The following is a 14,807-nucleotide window of genomic DNA, read 5'->3' as shown; positions in this document are numbered from 1 at the left end:
CCCAAATACCCAAATTCTATCTCCACTAATCTTCTTTTGGGTTTTTCAATATTCTCCCTAATCTATGTACCCTTTTCATTTCCATGCTCAAAATTCATGCCTAAATCTCAAGTTTTTCAACAATGGAAGAGGTAACCAGTTTCTGCTCTGCATTTTTTGTTTGTTTGTTTTTTTTAACATCTGTTTTGCATGTTTTTATTGTTATTATGCCAAGGATGAAATTTGAACATTTTGGTTGTTTTGAAATATACCCTTTTTCTCCTGCAATGTTTTCTGTCATTTTTGATGAATTTTTTAACCCTTTTTGTTTTCTTGTTCCTCATTGATTCTGTTGTATTGTGTTTTTCAGCTTCATTCTTTGTGTGGTTTCAACACGTTGGATTTGAAAAAACAATGAGGAATGGGGGAAAGATGACTAGTAAGGAGATTTTCTCTTGAGACTAATTGTTGAAGATGATTTGTTTGTTTATTTGTCTTGAGGGTTTTTGAATGAAGATTTTGTCAGCTTTGGACTTGGTTTAATTAGAACGATTATTGATGTTACTCTATGAAGAAAATTTGTGTAGCATCTCTTATGTTTTTCTCATTCTTGGTGCCAATCAAGTTGGTTTTCGAGATAAAGCATTCGGTGCTGTCAAGTCCCGTGGTAATTGAGTGCTGTCTAGCATTCAGTACTTTGAGTTATTGGTATGATTCAGTTGGTTTATGGAAATAAGCATGCGCTGTCTACGGAATTTATAAGTGTTTGAGGCACAACTACTATTGGATCTTTGGGAAACTAAAGTAGGATTTATATAGATTTGATCTGTCGGAATTGTTCACAGTAGCCGTAATAAGTAGGTTTGATCGGAACCATGGCAAGCGATTCAAGCCTGAAGTCATACCATGGTAAAGAAACGGTTGTGTCAAGTGGCAGAAGCTCTACAGATGGGGATACAAATAATATTTGTGTGCAGACAGGTGAGGAGTTTTCAACGGAGTTTTTAAGGCATACTGGTGCTTTAAGAAGAATAGCAGTGACAATGGATGCAGACCATAGCCAACCAAGGCAAGCAGGTTTTAGTAACAATCAGAACTGTTGGCAGGTTTACAAGGATCTTAAAGGCAGTCCAGAGTCAAGAAGGAAGGAATCCGAATATGGTTCAAATGTTCCAAATTTTGTTCCGGGATTGGGATGTATAGCTGAAGTAGATAGTTACCATGATCATTTTAGCAGATATAACTGGCAAATTGGTGGTTTTGATGGACAAAAATTTGTTCAGCATTCGGATGCAAGTTACATTGATCAATTGACACCAAGGCTGACCGTCTCTCCAGTCTGTGTCGTAGAGTCCCCTCAATCGGGTCGCTCAAATAGTGCAGGAGTTACAGAGGGTACTTTTGCGAGTAAAATGAAATTTCTTTGCAGTTTTGGGGGAAGAATATTACCAAGGCCAAATGATGGGAAGCTTAGGTATGTAGGTGGAGAGACACGGATCATATCGATTAAGAAAAACTTAACATGGGAAGAACTTGCAAGGAAGACAACTGCAATTTGCAACCAACCTCATACTATTAAGTACCAGCTCCCCGGTGAGGATCTGGATGCTCTAATATCTGTTTGTTCGGATGAGGATCTTCATCATATGATCGAGGAATATCACGAGCTGGAAAGAAATGGTGGTTACCAGAGACTGCGGCTATTTCTCGTGCCATTAAAGGAACATGAGAGGCACAATTCTTTGGAAGGAAGGAGTACTCCACGGCAGCATGACATTGATTATCAGTATGTTTTTGCTGTTAATGGCATGCTGGATACAAGTGGGCAGCATTTAGCAAGCCAAACAAACCAGTTTGGAAATGCTTCAGATTATAGTCATAGTTTTCATATAGACTCTCCTACGTCTGCTCATGCTTTCGACCATAAGGACTATACTCCGAGTTCACCTAATACTGCAAGAATGTTCTCACATCCAACTGCTAAATTTTTACCTAATCTTCATATACCAAGCAAATCATTTAATCATTCTCCCCCTCTATCTCCAGTTCAAGGTAATCAAGGAAATCCTACTAAGTCCAATTTGCAATTTAAGGTAGATACATCGTGTTTTGACCATAGCAATGAAGGCATCAATAGATTTGTTATGGGAACTCATCCAGGTGGTAATTCCTACTACATGGATGCCACTGGATATCATAGTAATCATCCTCATGTTCCTCTTCCACTTGTGAACCACCAGAACCATAATCAACATTTATTAGAAAGTATTCTGAGTAACAAATCTCGTGAAAAGCATTTTCATAATCGAAGCCCGAGTGGAGAATTTAGTCACCAGAGACTGCATCATCAAAATATGACAGGCCCTGACCAAACTAATCTTATGGAAAGGGCACTTTCTGACTCACAGTTACAAGGACATGATGAGAGGTACAATTCCTTGTTGAAAGGAGTTCTGCCACAAGCTCAGTGTAATAGTCCAAGAGAAAAATCACTGTCTCTAGCATTGTATAACGATTCTTCCAATCTAGAAATGTACACTCGAAGAAACTTTGAAGTCGCTTCACACAATAGCTCCATCACAGATAAGAATGTGCCTAGTGCTACTCCTCTTACGGAAGACTTAGCTAGCTCTGCAGACTCATTGTTCTCTTTACCAGTCATCGTAGCCCCTAATTCAGCAGATATGATGGATCTCCTCCCTGGTTATCAATCAAACACAAGAAAACCAGAATTACATATCACAAACCAAAGTACCACCAGGGATGGGCAATGTGCCATGACTGAATTGGTGAGCGGTCAACCTGTTGCACATGGATCTTCTAAACTACAACCTGTTACACCTCACAATTTAGTTGACAAAGAACCCTCTATATCAGTCTCTGTAAGTATAGCTCCACTTACTTGGAAATTCTTTCACTACAATGTTGAACTTTCATAAGAATGATCCTCTTGTTTCTGAAACTTTCTCAGAATTTGACCACAGACAGTGCTTCAAGTAGGCAGGCATTTCTCCATCGTGCTGAACCTGCTAATTGTCCCAACCACAAGTCAGCAGAGGTAACGGATACCCTATACTTATATGAAAGGTCGAATTTCGAAGATATGACAAGTGTCCAATCACAGCCTTCAGTTAATCCATATGATTGCAAGGTGATAGAATCGGCTGTTATTATTGAAGATGTTACTAGTAATACACCTGCTGACATCCCCTCGTCTTCGACTGTTGTGCCACATATTCAACATGTGACCAGTGGTGAAACTCAAACTGCTAGAGGATCAAAGGAAGAAAAAAAATCTACTCGTAAGGTAGCATATTTCGTCATCTAGATGGTTCCAAAATGCATGATGTCATACTTTACATTAAATTTCAGCTACCTCCTCTTATTTCTTATAGGATAAGAAGAGTGGTAGAAAAACTGCAGATGGTTCTATTATTGATGCAAAAAAGGTTGAAATTGAAGCTGGAATCCATGGTTTACAGGTCCGATCTACTCGTGCATGTAACTGCAATAAAACCTCGAGCTTTTCTTCTTTATCGATTTGCCTGAGCATCTGTAAATGAATTCCAACGAACCTAATTATCAAAAGAAACACATTCAATTGAAACTTATGCAACAGCTAACCTTTTGCATTGAAAGGAACTTTTTCCTTATATACATTTCTTATCCTTTAGTTTATGTTTCTCTATTGTAATTTGTAAAATTATATTTGGAGGATCGTGCTCCATATCTAACTTGGATACAAGTGTCAAACACGGATATACGAACAAGATTCATCGTTTCAATAACACAAACTATAACATCCTTTAAGGAGGGATTCATGTTGGTTCCTACCTGTGTAAGATCTTACTAGTATCAGTGGATCATGAAGCTTTCATCATATAAAGCTTTTGATTATTTCAAATGTGTTGAACATCATTGATTAGATTCTTAATCTCACATTGGCTTTCCTAAAAGTTTTCCTGTTACATCCTTTTGAAAAGGAACTTGCAATATTTGTTTAATTTACTGTTATACATACTGATTCGTACATATATGCAGATTATAAAGAATGCAGACATTGAAGAACTTCAAGAGCTAGGATCTGGTACATTTGGAACTGTTTATTATGCAAAATGGAGAGGAACAGAAGTTGCTGTTAAGAGAATCAAAGAAGGTTGCTTTTCAGGCAGGCCATCAGAGCAAGAGCGGTTGGTGGGTCTTTTATTAGGGCTATATATATTCTTAATTCTTTTCATTTGTTATAGTTTTATAAACATAGTTGTCAAAAACATTAATGACATTGTTTAACATTTAGAACAGTCCACGGGCTAAATAAAGTGGGGACTAAAATGGATTGGAACATCTCCGACTCTTGATTTTTTGTGAAGTACTCTTGCAGAGTCCTTTGTCTAATTCACATGTGGACAGTGAGAATTGGGATATGTACATGAAAAATTTTAGAAAAACTGAAAGAAACCATCTTACACACGAGTCCAAGTAAAGCAGTATTGTTTGGGGGAAAGGTTTCTGTTGTTTTCAGTTTTCCTAACTGGAAATTTTGTACAGACAAATGAATTTTGGAGAGAAGCACAAATTGTATCAAAACTTCATCACCCAAATGTGGTCTCGTTTTATGGGGTTGTCACTGATGGACCTGGAGGAACTATGGCAACAGTTACAGAATATATGGTGAATGGATCATTGAGGAATGCCCTACTGAAGAAAGATAGGTGAGGAAGTCATTACACTTTTGTTTCCATTTCTTGCGTAAATAGGTTTATGGACTTCAAATCTCATCCTGCAGGGCACTTGATCGTCGTAGAAAGGTTGTTCTTGCACTGGATGCAGCTTTTGGCATGGAATACTTGCATTCCAAAAATATTGTTCATTTCGATTTGAAATGTGACAATCTGCTTATCAATTTGAAGGATTCTCAAAGGCCCATTTGCAAGGTAATTAGTAGCATACTTGAATCAAAGATATACCTAAGTTTTTCTATAAGTTCCAGGTACTATCTTGTGATTAGTATATGGGAAACTGAATCAAATCATCACTTAATCCACCATTTGAGCAACATTGAATTAACCTGATGATGTGCAGGTTGGAGATTTTGGGTTGTCAAGAATCAAGCGCAACACTCTCGTATCCGGAGGAGTGCGTGGAACTCTTCCATGGATGGCACCAGAGTTATTGAATGGCAGTAGTACCCGGGTTTCGGAGAAGGTTTGTAACTTAGAATCGTGCATTTTATATACACACAAATGGAGGAATGAATAACTTATTCGAAGAAGAATAAATAAGATCATTATGTGCTTGTTCATTGCTTTTGCAGGTTGATGTTTTCTCATTTGGTATTGCATTATGGGAAATCTTGACGGGAGAAGAGCCATATGCAAGTATGCATTGTGGTGCAATCATTGGTATACTTTTGATAACTATACATCCTCAATACTTCAGGCTAAATATTATACAGCAGTATCTTGCTTACAACTAGCTTTTGCACCAGTGAAACTCGATTTCGTTAGATACTTCAATATCTCGAAATTGGGGCCTAGTTCACTTTAGTTCATACAATCTACTCGAGTCATGCAACTACCTTTAAAAGGTGATATCTATTAAGTGTGACGTTCAAATTCCAGCATCTATAACTCTTTCCCTATCTCTCTATGTCTCAGCCACATTCATGATTTTTTACAAGATGTTATCATGCTAGCATTGACAAATAATTAGTTTTCTGAACTGTGAATGAAGGTGGAATTGTAAACAATACGCTGAGGCCTCCTATACCGGAACGTTGTGATCCAGAATGGAGAAAGTTAATGGAAGAGTGTTGGTTGTTTGAGCCAGCAAGCAGGCCATCATTTACAGAGATAACAAATAGGTTGCGCCAAATGTCTGCGGCATTGCAACCCAAACGGCGTACTCCAATTAGATGAAAAACAAATGGAAATCTCCCTTGTAAGTCATACATACGTACATACAGACAGGCAGATAGAAAAAGAAAAAAGAAACAAAGAGAGAGTATAGATTCATGGATATAAAGAGAACTTACAAAATTCCCTTTAACTTTTTGAAGTCAATCTGTTTGTAAATTTTATATTTATAACTAGCTAGAGACTGCTCTTTGGGGAAACTATAAACCCTGGCAAGCAAGTGGTAAGGATTCTTCTTTGTTTCGAGCCAACAATATACACGAAGGGATCTACTTACACTAATATGAAGCATAAAAAATATGAAGTAAATTGAAAACAAAATGTTTGTATACATAACAAAATTCTGTAGAAAAAAGACTGAAATAACAGACAGATAAAATCAAATAACAACCAAAACAAATTAATTTATCGAAAAGATGGAAGTTTAAATGTAATAGAAAAGTCTTATAATAATTGGAACACATCATGTATGGTTAATACGCCCTCATAGTTCGATCAAAGGCTACCCATTGTAGGGTATATGGTAAAGAAACCAAATGCTCAATTTCATGAAATTTTATATAAGAACTTAAGGATTTGAAATTTACTAAGGGCCCCTTTGGATGGACGATGAATTTCGGTACGATATATTTAGTTTTCTTTTTGTCTCACACTATAATATTGTTACAGTATCTAATCTCACTGCCACTGCTATTTTTATACCAACCGCAAGTAAACGCCCTGTCAATCCAAACCCACCTTAAATCAATGGTGGCTCAAGTGATGGAGAAAAAGTCACATTGCATTGAGGTTGTAATTTTTTTTGTAATATTTTTCATGCTCGTTTTACAGTTCACGTTGAGGGTTCATGATTGCCCGATCAATAATACCATCTCCAAGGTTCGAATCTGAGCCCTTAAAATTGTAATGTACCTTATTATTACACCCAATCACTTGTTGGCGAGGTTGTAAATTTTTGTTAACTAGTAGTTATTCAATGAGTTTACTTCAAAGCAACACGAAAAAATTGTCAAATTTTAATATATATTAATATTATAAAGAAAAGTTATACGACTTAAATGGTATATTTTTAAAGAAAGGTAGACTTTTAATAAATCCTTTGGAAGTCACTCAAATGTAAGTAGTATGAGATTGAGTATATAGAAAAATGAATATTCATTATTTTAAATAATTGTGTTTTGGCAAACAAGAATTTCAAATAATTGAAATTAAATAATTGCTTCCTAAATGAATATATAAAAGCGGGTTGTCTTTTAAAAAGAAATTATAAAAAAATAGTTTTAGGAATTTGGGTAAATTGTAAGGTTTTTCACAATTGATTTTAGGGTTCAAAAGTTGGGAAAAATAATGGTGATAAAGGGCATAATTATACCCATAAATCTATGTCATATTCAACTAATTTCACTAAATTCCACATCATTTTTTATTTTCCACCTCAATCTATACTCATAAATCCATGTCATATTTAAAAATATAAAAGAAAAACAAGTCGGCACTTAAAAGCACAATTAGCATTTTCTTTACCTTTTTGCTATAAACCAAAGGTACAGCGATTAAAATGTTGCTTTCCAAAATGTAGAGGACTAAAATGAACTTCTTGGTATTGAAGAGGGGCCCCTTCCATACTTGTACCCAAAAATAGTTGCTTTCAACAAAAATAACTGACATAAAACATTGAATTGCATTGTATGGCATGTTGTTACTTTCTACACAATAGCTTACACTGAAAGATTATGAATTTATGATCCTCCATTAGCACTTCAAAAGCCATCTCTGCTCCGAATGTGGTTCCGAGTTTATTCGCTCATCAAGCATACCGATCCTTTCCCTACAGTTAGATTCAGTATTAAGTCAAATCTGCAAGCAACGCACGGCAAAAGATAACATCCAATGACAAATTCAATGGCCGCGGATTATTCCAATTAAATCATCTTTCTATTGGATCCTGGAAAAACAGGCAATTTTTCTTCAGGAAGTTCGAGGAATCGGTGAAGTAACAAAAGGTTTTGAGGTGTCGATTGAGAGAAAATATACCTGTCTCTGATGAATATCTGTTTAAGATTTTTTACATTCATCCATATAGCGCTGGAACACTCCTGTTCAAGTGATAGATGATTTGCAAACCGGGCATGATGTTTTCCTGCTCAGCCATGGATCGATACACTGCCACATCGACGAAATAACAAACAAACATAAAGAAAACAAATTTGTTAACATCCTGAGATAAGCAAATTGAAAGCAATCTGTGAAAACGGAAAGACGAAGTAGCATTGCCAAGATAAAGAAGGGCATTACATTCTTGTGAAATTTATGTAGACAAGGAAGATGGCGAATGGTTTCTCCAATGGCAGGAGTTTCAAGGCATATGGCACAAGCTTCTTCGAAATTATCAGTCTGCATTTATTAAAAAAAGTAGTAGCAATTAGATCTGGATAATAAAACATAAGCATTGGACAGTGTATTCCGAAGAAAACAGATGAGAAAACAAAAGTTAAAACACCTATCTATATGGTGTTTTCTCACATATATACCTGTACTTTGGAAAGTGGCAAACTGTTAATCTGATTAATAGATGCACCACCATGCTGATGATTGTTATCATCAAGGGCCAACAGCATTTCGTAATCATTTCTGCAAGACAACAGGAAGTAGACAAGATATAAGAAATTTGGGTAAACAAAAGTGTGATAAAACATAAGGAAAGATAAATTACAGGAGATAAAGATGAATTATTGAAATTAAAAGCTATGGAAAGCTCATTAGTTACTTTATACCAATCCGGGACACCATAAACAAAACAAAATGACAATGATATTCTACAAAACCACGTTATAGTTTCTTTCAAGGGTGCTAGTTTAAAAAAATTGGTTGGTCTACACACGATCAGAATGAAGCTGAGATGACTTTACACAGAGGGTTGTGAACCATTTTGGATGTTATTACTTGACCTGTTGTAAGGTGTTATTTGATTTGCTAGTTACCATGATAGAAACATCACCCAGAATCAAAGTATAGTTGTTTATTTCAAGTGTAATCAATGTTTCCAACCTCTACATAGTTGCAAGACTTTAAACTAAAATCATCTTTATTTTCACCATGTCAGAGCCAATAATGGAGAACCACTCTAAGTGGGCAATTATTCCATATGCAATAGATATATTCAATCAAAACAGAAAGGCATCCAACTACATAGGCAACATGAAATGTGGGTTCTAATAACCAATTTTACAGCAATACCATAGTGGAGCCAAATCTGGATAACTTTTCATAAAAAATTCTGCATTAAGTGTCAAGACTGCATTTAGCTTATGCAGACCATACATTTGCCATTCCAGCAAACAACGGCATCATTGCAACTTCTAACTAAATGGTGTACCAAATGCATGATACGATCATTCAATATGGTCCACACATATCCAGTTCTAAAAATAACTATAATAGAGAAATTCTTACTCATTAAAATCACGCTGAATTTGGAAGATGTGACTAGCCATTCCCATGTCATCAGAATCTCCAATTGCAGCCTCCATGGCTTCCAGTATATCAAGTCTCTGTATCCGGAATCCATAAATCAGTTATTATCGAAAACAAAGAAAAATGGGAAATATAGGATACGCCAAAAGGGGGAGTTTTACCATATCTAAGTCCATGTCTAAAGGAAATTGAAAATTCCTTGTCCTAGATGGTGCCATCCGAGGTTGATTCAATATTCGATTCCTTAACCTTGAAACTCTAGCCGAAGTAGGGAAATGAGTCTGCACTCCTCTCCTATTTGAAGAATTCTGAAAGTTCCGCAATGGAGGCTGCATACGAGACTGCCTTGTTGAGACTCTCTGCAAAAGAAGTAAAGAATAATATTACAGAATGAACTTATACAAATCCAAAAAGAAAAATATCAACTTCATATGGTTGAAGAAAAATGAATACAAAGTACATAACACGAAAAAAGATATTTATTTAACATTATATATAGTGGCCATAAAATAAAACCTGCAAGGAAGGGATATTGGTGTCAAAGAAAGTTCAAAACTTAAAATACAACGTGCAATGATCAAGAAAACATAACTTTTAATATTATAAATGAAACCGAGGGACAAATAACCGCTTAGGAACCAACCAAAATAATTGGCAAACACAAGATTGAATGTGTTGGTACTAGAATAGACAAGATACCAAGATTAATTTAATTATCAATGCGCAAAAAAAAAAAAAAATCAAAGATGCTGATGAGCACTTGAGTCTCAACATGCAAACAATGATTTATGCCACATATCAAGATTACATTATTCGAGTACAAAACCCATGATTTACAGTTAACGTGCAGACAGTAAATAGAAGCATATGCCAAACCAGATAAAAGCAGACATACATCACGCGCACAGCCAAAAAATTTTGGTCACTACAAAAGATCCACAGTAATTGGTCACTTAAATGGCCGCATATAGAGAGCTGCACTACCGCTAAGCTTGCCCATTGTTTCCTTCAATGTAGTGGCATTTCATCAAAGAGTCTTGACAAAGCTCTCTTTGTGGGATGTGGGATCTCATACCCCTTTTACTAAAACATTTTGGTATTCTTCTGAGGTGCTAAGACTAAAAAGAATCCAATCCTAGGTACAACCAATTTTACCACCTAAGCTAGCAGGCACTAGAGTTTCAAGACGAGTATGATAAATGTGTTCACAAGCTCAATCAAATAACTTTAAATCAAGCTCAGCTTTTAATAATTATCAGAATCAAACATGCAAAAAACTTAAATAATAACGAACTAAAGAACCTTTACTGACATCAAATTTTGTATATGACCCGGACCATTTCCCACGCTGGGATATAGCGACAACTTTACTAAATCCAATTCAGGCATGTTTCAACTAGTTTAAACACAAACCTAGCAGCTATAGTAAACCTTCAACCATAAAGGAATTCATGATGTACAGTCAATTTCATGCAGTCAGTGTAGGCTCTCTAGTTATCATCAACTCAAAATAAGAAACATATTCAAGCTTACTAACATGATCTGGCTCATGGAGAGTCCGAAAAGTAGGATGGAGTGCATCTTCCTCCTGCTGAAGTGTCCATGCAATGTTTTCATCAATCTGTTAAACATTTAAAGCTAAGGCATGTGAGTAACCAAGTCACAATTAAAGAAGGGAGAAAAGCATCAAATCGCCTCATAAAACATAGGGACCTCATGATATAATTGTTCTTGGAGTTCCCGGGCCAACTTTTCATCCGCTTCAAGTTGTCTAGCCTTAGCCTCTGCATCCTCATCATTCACAGAGTCCGCATTATTGGCATTTATCCCTCTCATTTCAGGTGAGTTGTCAAGATCCAAGACATCCAGGTGTTCCGCAATATGAAAACTAGATGACCTTGAATTAGATGATTCCCTAGATGAACCAAGAAACACAATGTCTGAGTCATTACGAGTGACCCTAGAGCTTTCACCATTATTTCTTGAGGTTAATCCATGTTTCATTTTCCTTTTAGGCAGCATGTTTGCATGAGAAGATTCACTTATTTGGTCGACTTTTGAGACCACAGGAGCTGTCTCAGTTGCGTAAAAAATTTCAGGAGAATCACATAGAATCACGGTCTTTCCTCTACTAGCATTATTTCTTTTCACAACTCCATTATCATTTCGTTGACTCACTTGACATCCAACATTATTAAACCTATGTAAATGATGTCCAGTTGCATCGTCTACATTCTTTGAAAAGTTGTGAGTACTTCTCCATCCACCTTTTTCTTCAAAGCATGCATCTCTATTCACATCACCAAAACCACTAGCTTCTCCATTATTACTCATAGGGCTGCAGCAGGAAAAGCACACAGTTAATAGTACAGATCCTTTTAGCTAGAATTAAGGATAGATAAATATTAATCAACCAAGATTCTCTTGACATCAATATAATATATTCTGAATGAAAAAAAAAAAAACCTAGCCTTTTTGTCACATGCTATTCCAAAGGTTCTCGTAGAGATTGTACTTGTCTCTTTAGCAAAAGTTTTTTACAGAATAAAAGAAACCAATACATAATAGGAAGAAACATCTAATAGACAATAGGAAAGGAAATCAAGCTAGAGAGCAACACTTTAAATTTACCTGCTAGACAAATTAATAAAATTGATATCATGCTCCTTAGGTGTGTGAGGATGGGAAACTCTTTTTCCTTTACCACTATTATTATCTTCAGTAACTATCTCGCTAAGCATACAAGGACTGCTGCTAACCACATTGTCAAAATTTTGCTCAGCTCTAAAGTTGCTTTGCGATTGTTCGTTTTGTTTAGCCCTGATGGCTATATTATGGGGGGAGATGCAGCCATTTCGGACCAATCTTCTTTTCCCAACTGCTCTTGGTGAGACAACAGAATGATGAGATGCAGGAAATTGCTTTTCTACTCTAAGTGGGGAACCATGAGAAAGATCCACCCCTTTTCCATTACTCATAACTGAACCTATACTTCTAAGTTCAACTTCAACTTTTTCCTTTCCCTTGCACCTAGTTCTGGATAGGTAAGAACCACCATTTCTTGGCACCTGACCTTCTTTTCTTCCTTCAGTTAAGCAGTTTTCAGACGCACTTTGTAGAAATTCCATTTCAGGTATTTGATTGTGCATTCTCTGTTCAGCTAAATCTAGAAAGGTGTGATCTTCTTGGAATCCAGATGATTTAGAAGGTAATTTAGAGCAAGGAGCCTTTCCTTTATCCTTCTCTTGCTCTCGAAGGCAATTTCGGCTTCTCGCCGTTGCTGTTTTCCTAAATAAAGGAGCATTTTCTTGAGTGCACTCTGGTGGGGATAAGAAAATGGTGTTTTTCGGACGCTCAATTTCATCAGTACTTCCAGAAAGCTTCAGAGGGTTTACATAATGCTTCCTATTGTGCCCATTCGTGGGAAGCAGCCTACCTCTGCCCCTTTGCCTATCCAAAGATTCTTCACCTGTGGTACTAGAACCTCCCACATGACCAGCTACTGATAAATTGCTTTCTTTGTCAATAAAATTCCCTCCATTCACTTGATGTGAAGATAATCTGTCAGGAGTGTCAGGTATGTCTACTATTGAATCAATGTCCATGTCCTCCATTTTCTGTATTACAACAAACATATAAGTCAATCACTCGCTAGAAACTTCATCTTTACATGATAGTAATATAAGAGCAACGTTATCTGCCAAACATATAAGACATCAAATTGTCTTGCTGATGACTAACGCTACAGCACTATACAACAGACGAAAGTAAGTTTTTCATAAAGATTTCTTACTTACAGAAGCAAACTCACTCAATATCTATAGCTCAAAATTACATAAACCGGGTCCCATTTAATATATAAACTTTGAACACACCAAACATTCACATAACAAGAAAAGATGGAATCAAAGAAGCATGGTGTTATACAATGAATGCAAAACAGGGGAAAAAAATTAAAACTTGATAGGAAAGATCAAAAAGCATAAATGAAAAATAAAAAGAGACAATATTTATATTAATCGTTACTATGATGCATAAATCCTTGAAAAACAAACCTTTCTTAATTATTATACCCAGGAAATAATTATTCAAATAGTCGCTTGATCATAATAAAATAAAATAATCTATCAATAAAATAAAATAAATCCTAAAAATAAAAATATTAGTTAAATTTCAAGAAAATTCTAATTCTAATAATATTAAATATAAATTCCTTTGAATTACCTTATACTAATAAAACAAAAAGAATCCATATCGTTATAGATAATTAATCGTACCATTTAAAAAAAATCCAGTATTGAGAGTGATTTAAAAAAAAAGAATAATCAAGAATTAAAAGAAGATAAAACAAAACAAAACAATAGAGCATCACAAAAGGCAACAAAAACAAAATCAAGGAAAAATCGTTACCAGATTTTGATTTCGCGATGATTGGAATCGGAAAAATCGACCTAAAATACAAAGAATTTGAATCCTTGAAATCCCTAAGAAGGCAATGCCATCAACGCTTCTGAGAAAGTCTCACGCCTCGCCTCGCCTCTGCAACTTTTGTTTTTGTTCCTCATTCAATTTTCAGGGTCTGGGGCAATTTGGATACCCCGGTTCGGGTCGGATCTAGATTTGGAGCCCTATAAGAGTTGGGCTTTCCAGTGTTTCTGGATGGGTCTTGTTTTATTTATTTATTGGGCCAATCTCAAAAGACTTTTATTAATATAGGGCTGAGTAGCAGAGAATGAGTCCACCACTAATTGGGTATTCTTTTATTCTATTATTTATAAAAGAAAAACTTAAATTATATAATATTTTAAATCAATTAACCTAAATTTATATTTTAAAGAATATTTTTTGGGTACATTTTAGGTGAAGGAGAATGATAACAAGAGGGTTAAAACCATTGTCCCTGGATATTAATTTTAATTTTAATTTTATAAAGATTATGCATGATATTATAAGAATCAGACAAGTGGTCAAATAGATTAGATTATTAATTTTTAGTTTAATCGATTGAACTGTTAATTTAGCTTGGACTCAAAAGTTTAAACCAGTAGAGTTGGAAAGTGATTACGTACTGTTAATTGATGTTATTTAGAATGGTTTAGCAGCAATGAATAATGTAGATGAAATCAAAATGATCCATGATTGGTGCTGATTAAAGGATTGGCAAGTTAAATTCCGTCATGTTCAGAGAGATAACAACAGGGTTACAAATTGTCAAGCCAAGGAAGCTGGAAATGGAATAGATTAGGAGACAATAGACAATAATTTCGTTATTTATTTAGGTATGGCCTAATTTCTTTTTCCAAAAAAAAAAGTAAAAAATAAATATTAATAAATAATAATATAAACATAAATATTCTTATTATAAATTATAACAACAAAATTAAACATTTAAACTAATTAAATCTGGTTCAAACAAATTTTAATCAATTTTTACTCAAT

At 35.3% G+C, this 14,807-nt stretch overlaps 2 protein-coding genes across 3 annotated transcripts; one reads left to right on the top strand and one right to left on the bottom strand.

Moving 5' to 3' along the window:
* The first annotated feature begins 355 nt into the window (after positions 1 to 355).
* Positions 356 to 6,101, top strand: LOC105796576 (serine/threonine-protein kinase STE20). Its single transcript, XM_012626315.2, has 9 exons — positions 356 to 2,861; positions 2,951 to 3,286; positions 3,375 to 3,461; positions 4,021 to 4,173; positions 4,528 to 4,691; positions 4,766 to 4,913; positions 5,062 to 5,184; positions 5,294 to 5,381; positions 5,713 to 6,101. The coding sequence occupies exons 1-9, from the start codon at positions 855 to 857 to the stop codon at positions 5,895 to 5,897; spliced, it is 3,291 nt and encodes a 1,096-aa protein (XP_012481769.1). The 5' UTR covers positions 356 to 854; the 3' UTR covers positions 5,898 to 6,101.
* A 1,289-nt stretch (positions 6,102 to 7,390) lies between these two features.
* On the bottom strand, positions 7,391 to 13,937 carry LOC105796577 (uncharacterized). Of its 2 annotated transcripts, none has more exons than XM_052627972.1 (10): positions 13,779 to 13,937; positions 12,000 to 12,985; positions 11,082 to 11,706; positions 10,906 to 10,989; positions 9,530 to 9,727; positions 9,348 to 9,445; positions 8,426 to 8,525; positions 8,190 to 8,288; positions 7,929 to 8,057; positions 7,391 to 7,839 (listed from the first exon to the last, which is right to left on the bottom strand). In XM_052627972.1, the coding sequence occupies exons 2-9, from the start codon at positions 12,980 to 12,982 to the stop codon at positions 7,995 to 7,997; spliced, it is 2,250 nt and encodes a 749-aa protein (XP_052483932.1). In that variant the 5' UTR covers positions 12,983 to 12,985; positions 13,779 to 13,937; the 3' UTR covers positions 7,391 to 7,839; positions 7,929 to 7,994. The 2 variants fall into 2 exon arrangements, with proteins under 2 accessions (XP_052483932.1, XP_012481774.1); XM_012626320.2 differs by having other exon boundaries at positions 7,391 to 7,722.
* Positions 13,938 to 14,807: the final 870 nt, after the last annotated feature.

Source organism: Gossypium raimondii, chromosome 3, assembly GCF_025698545.1.
Source record: "Gossypium raimondii isolate GPD5lz chromosome 3, ASM2569854v1, whole genome shotgun sequence".
Classification (NCBI taxonomy): domain Eukaryota; kingdom Viridiplantae; phylum Streptophyta; class Magnoliopsida; order Malvales; family Malvaceae; genus Gossypium; species Gossypium raimondii.
The sequence above is the reverse complement of the archived record's forward strand: the minus strand, read 5'-3'. Positions and strand labels throughout refer to the sequence as shown.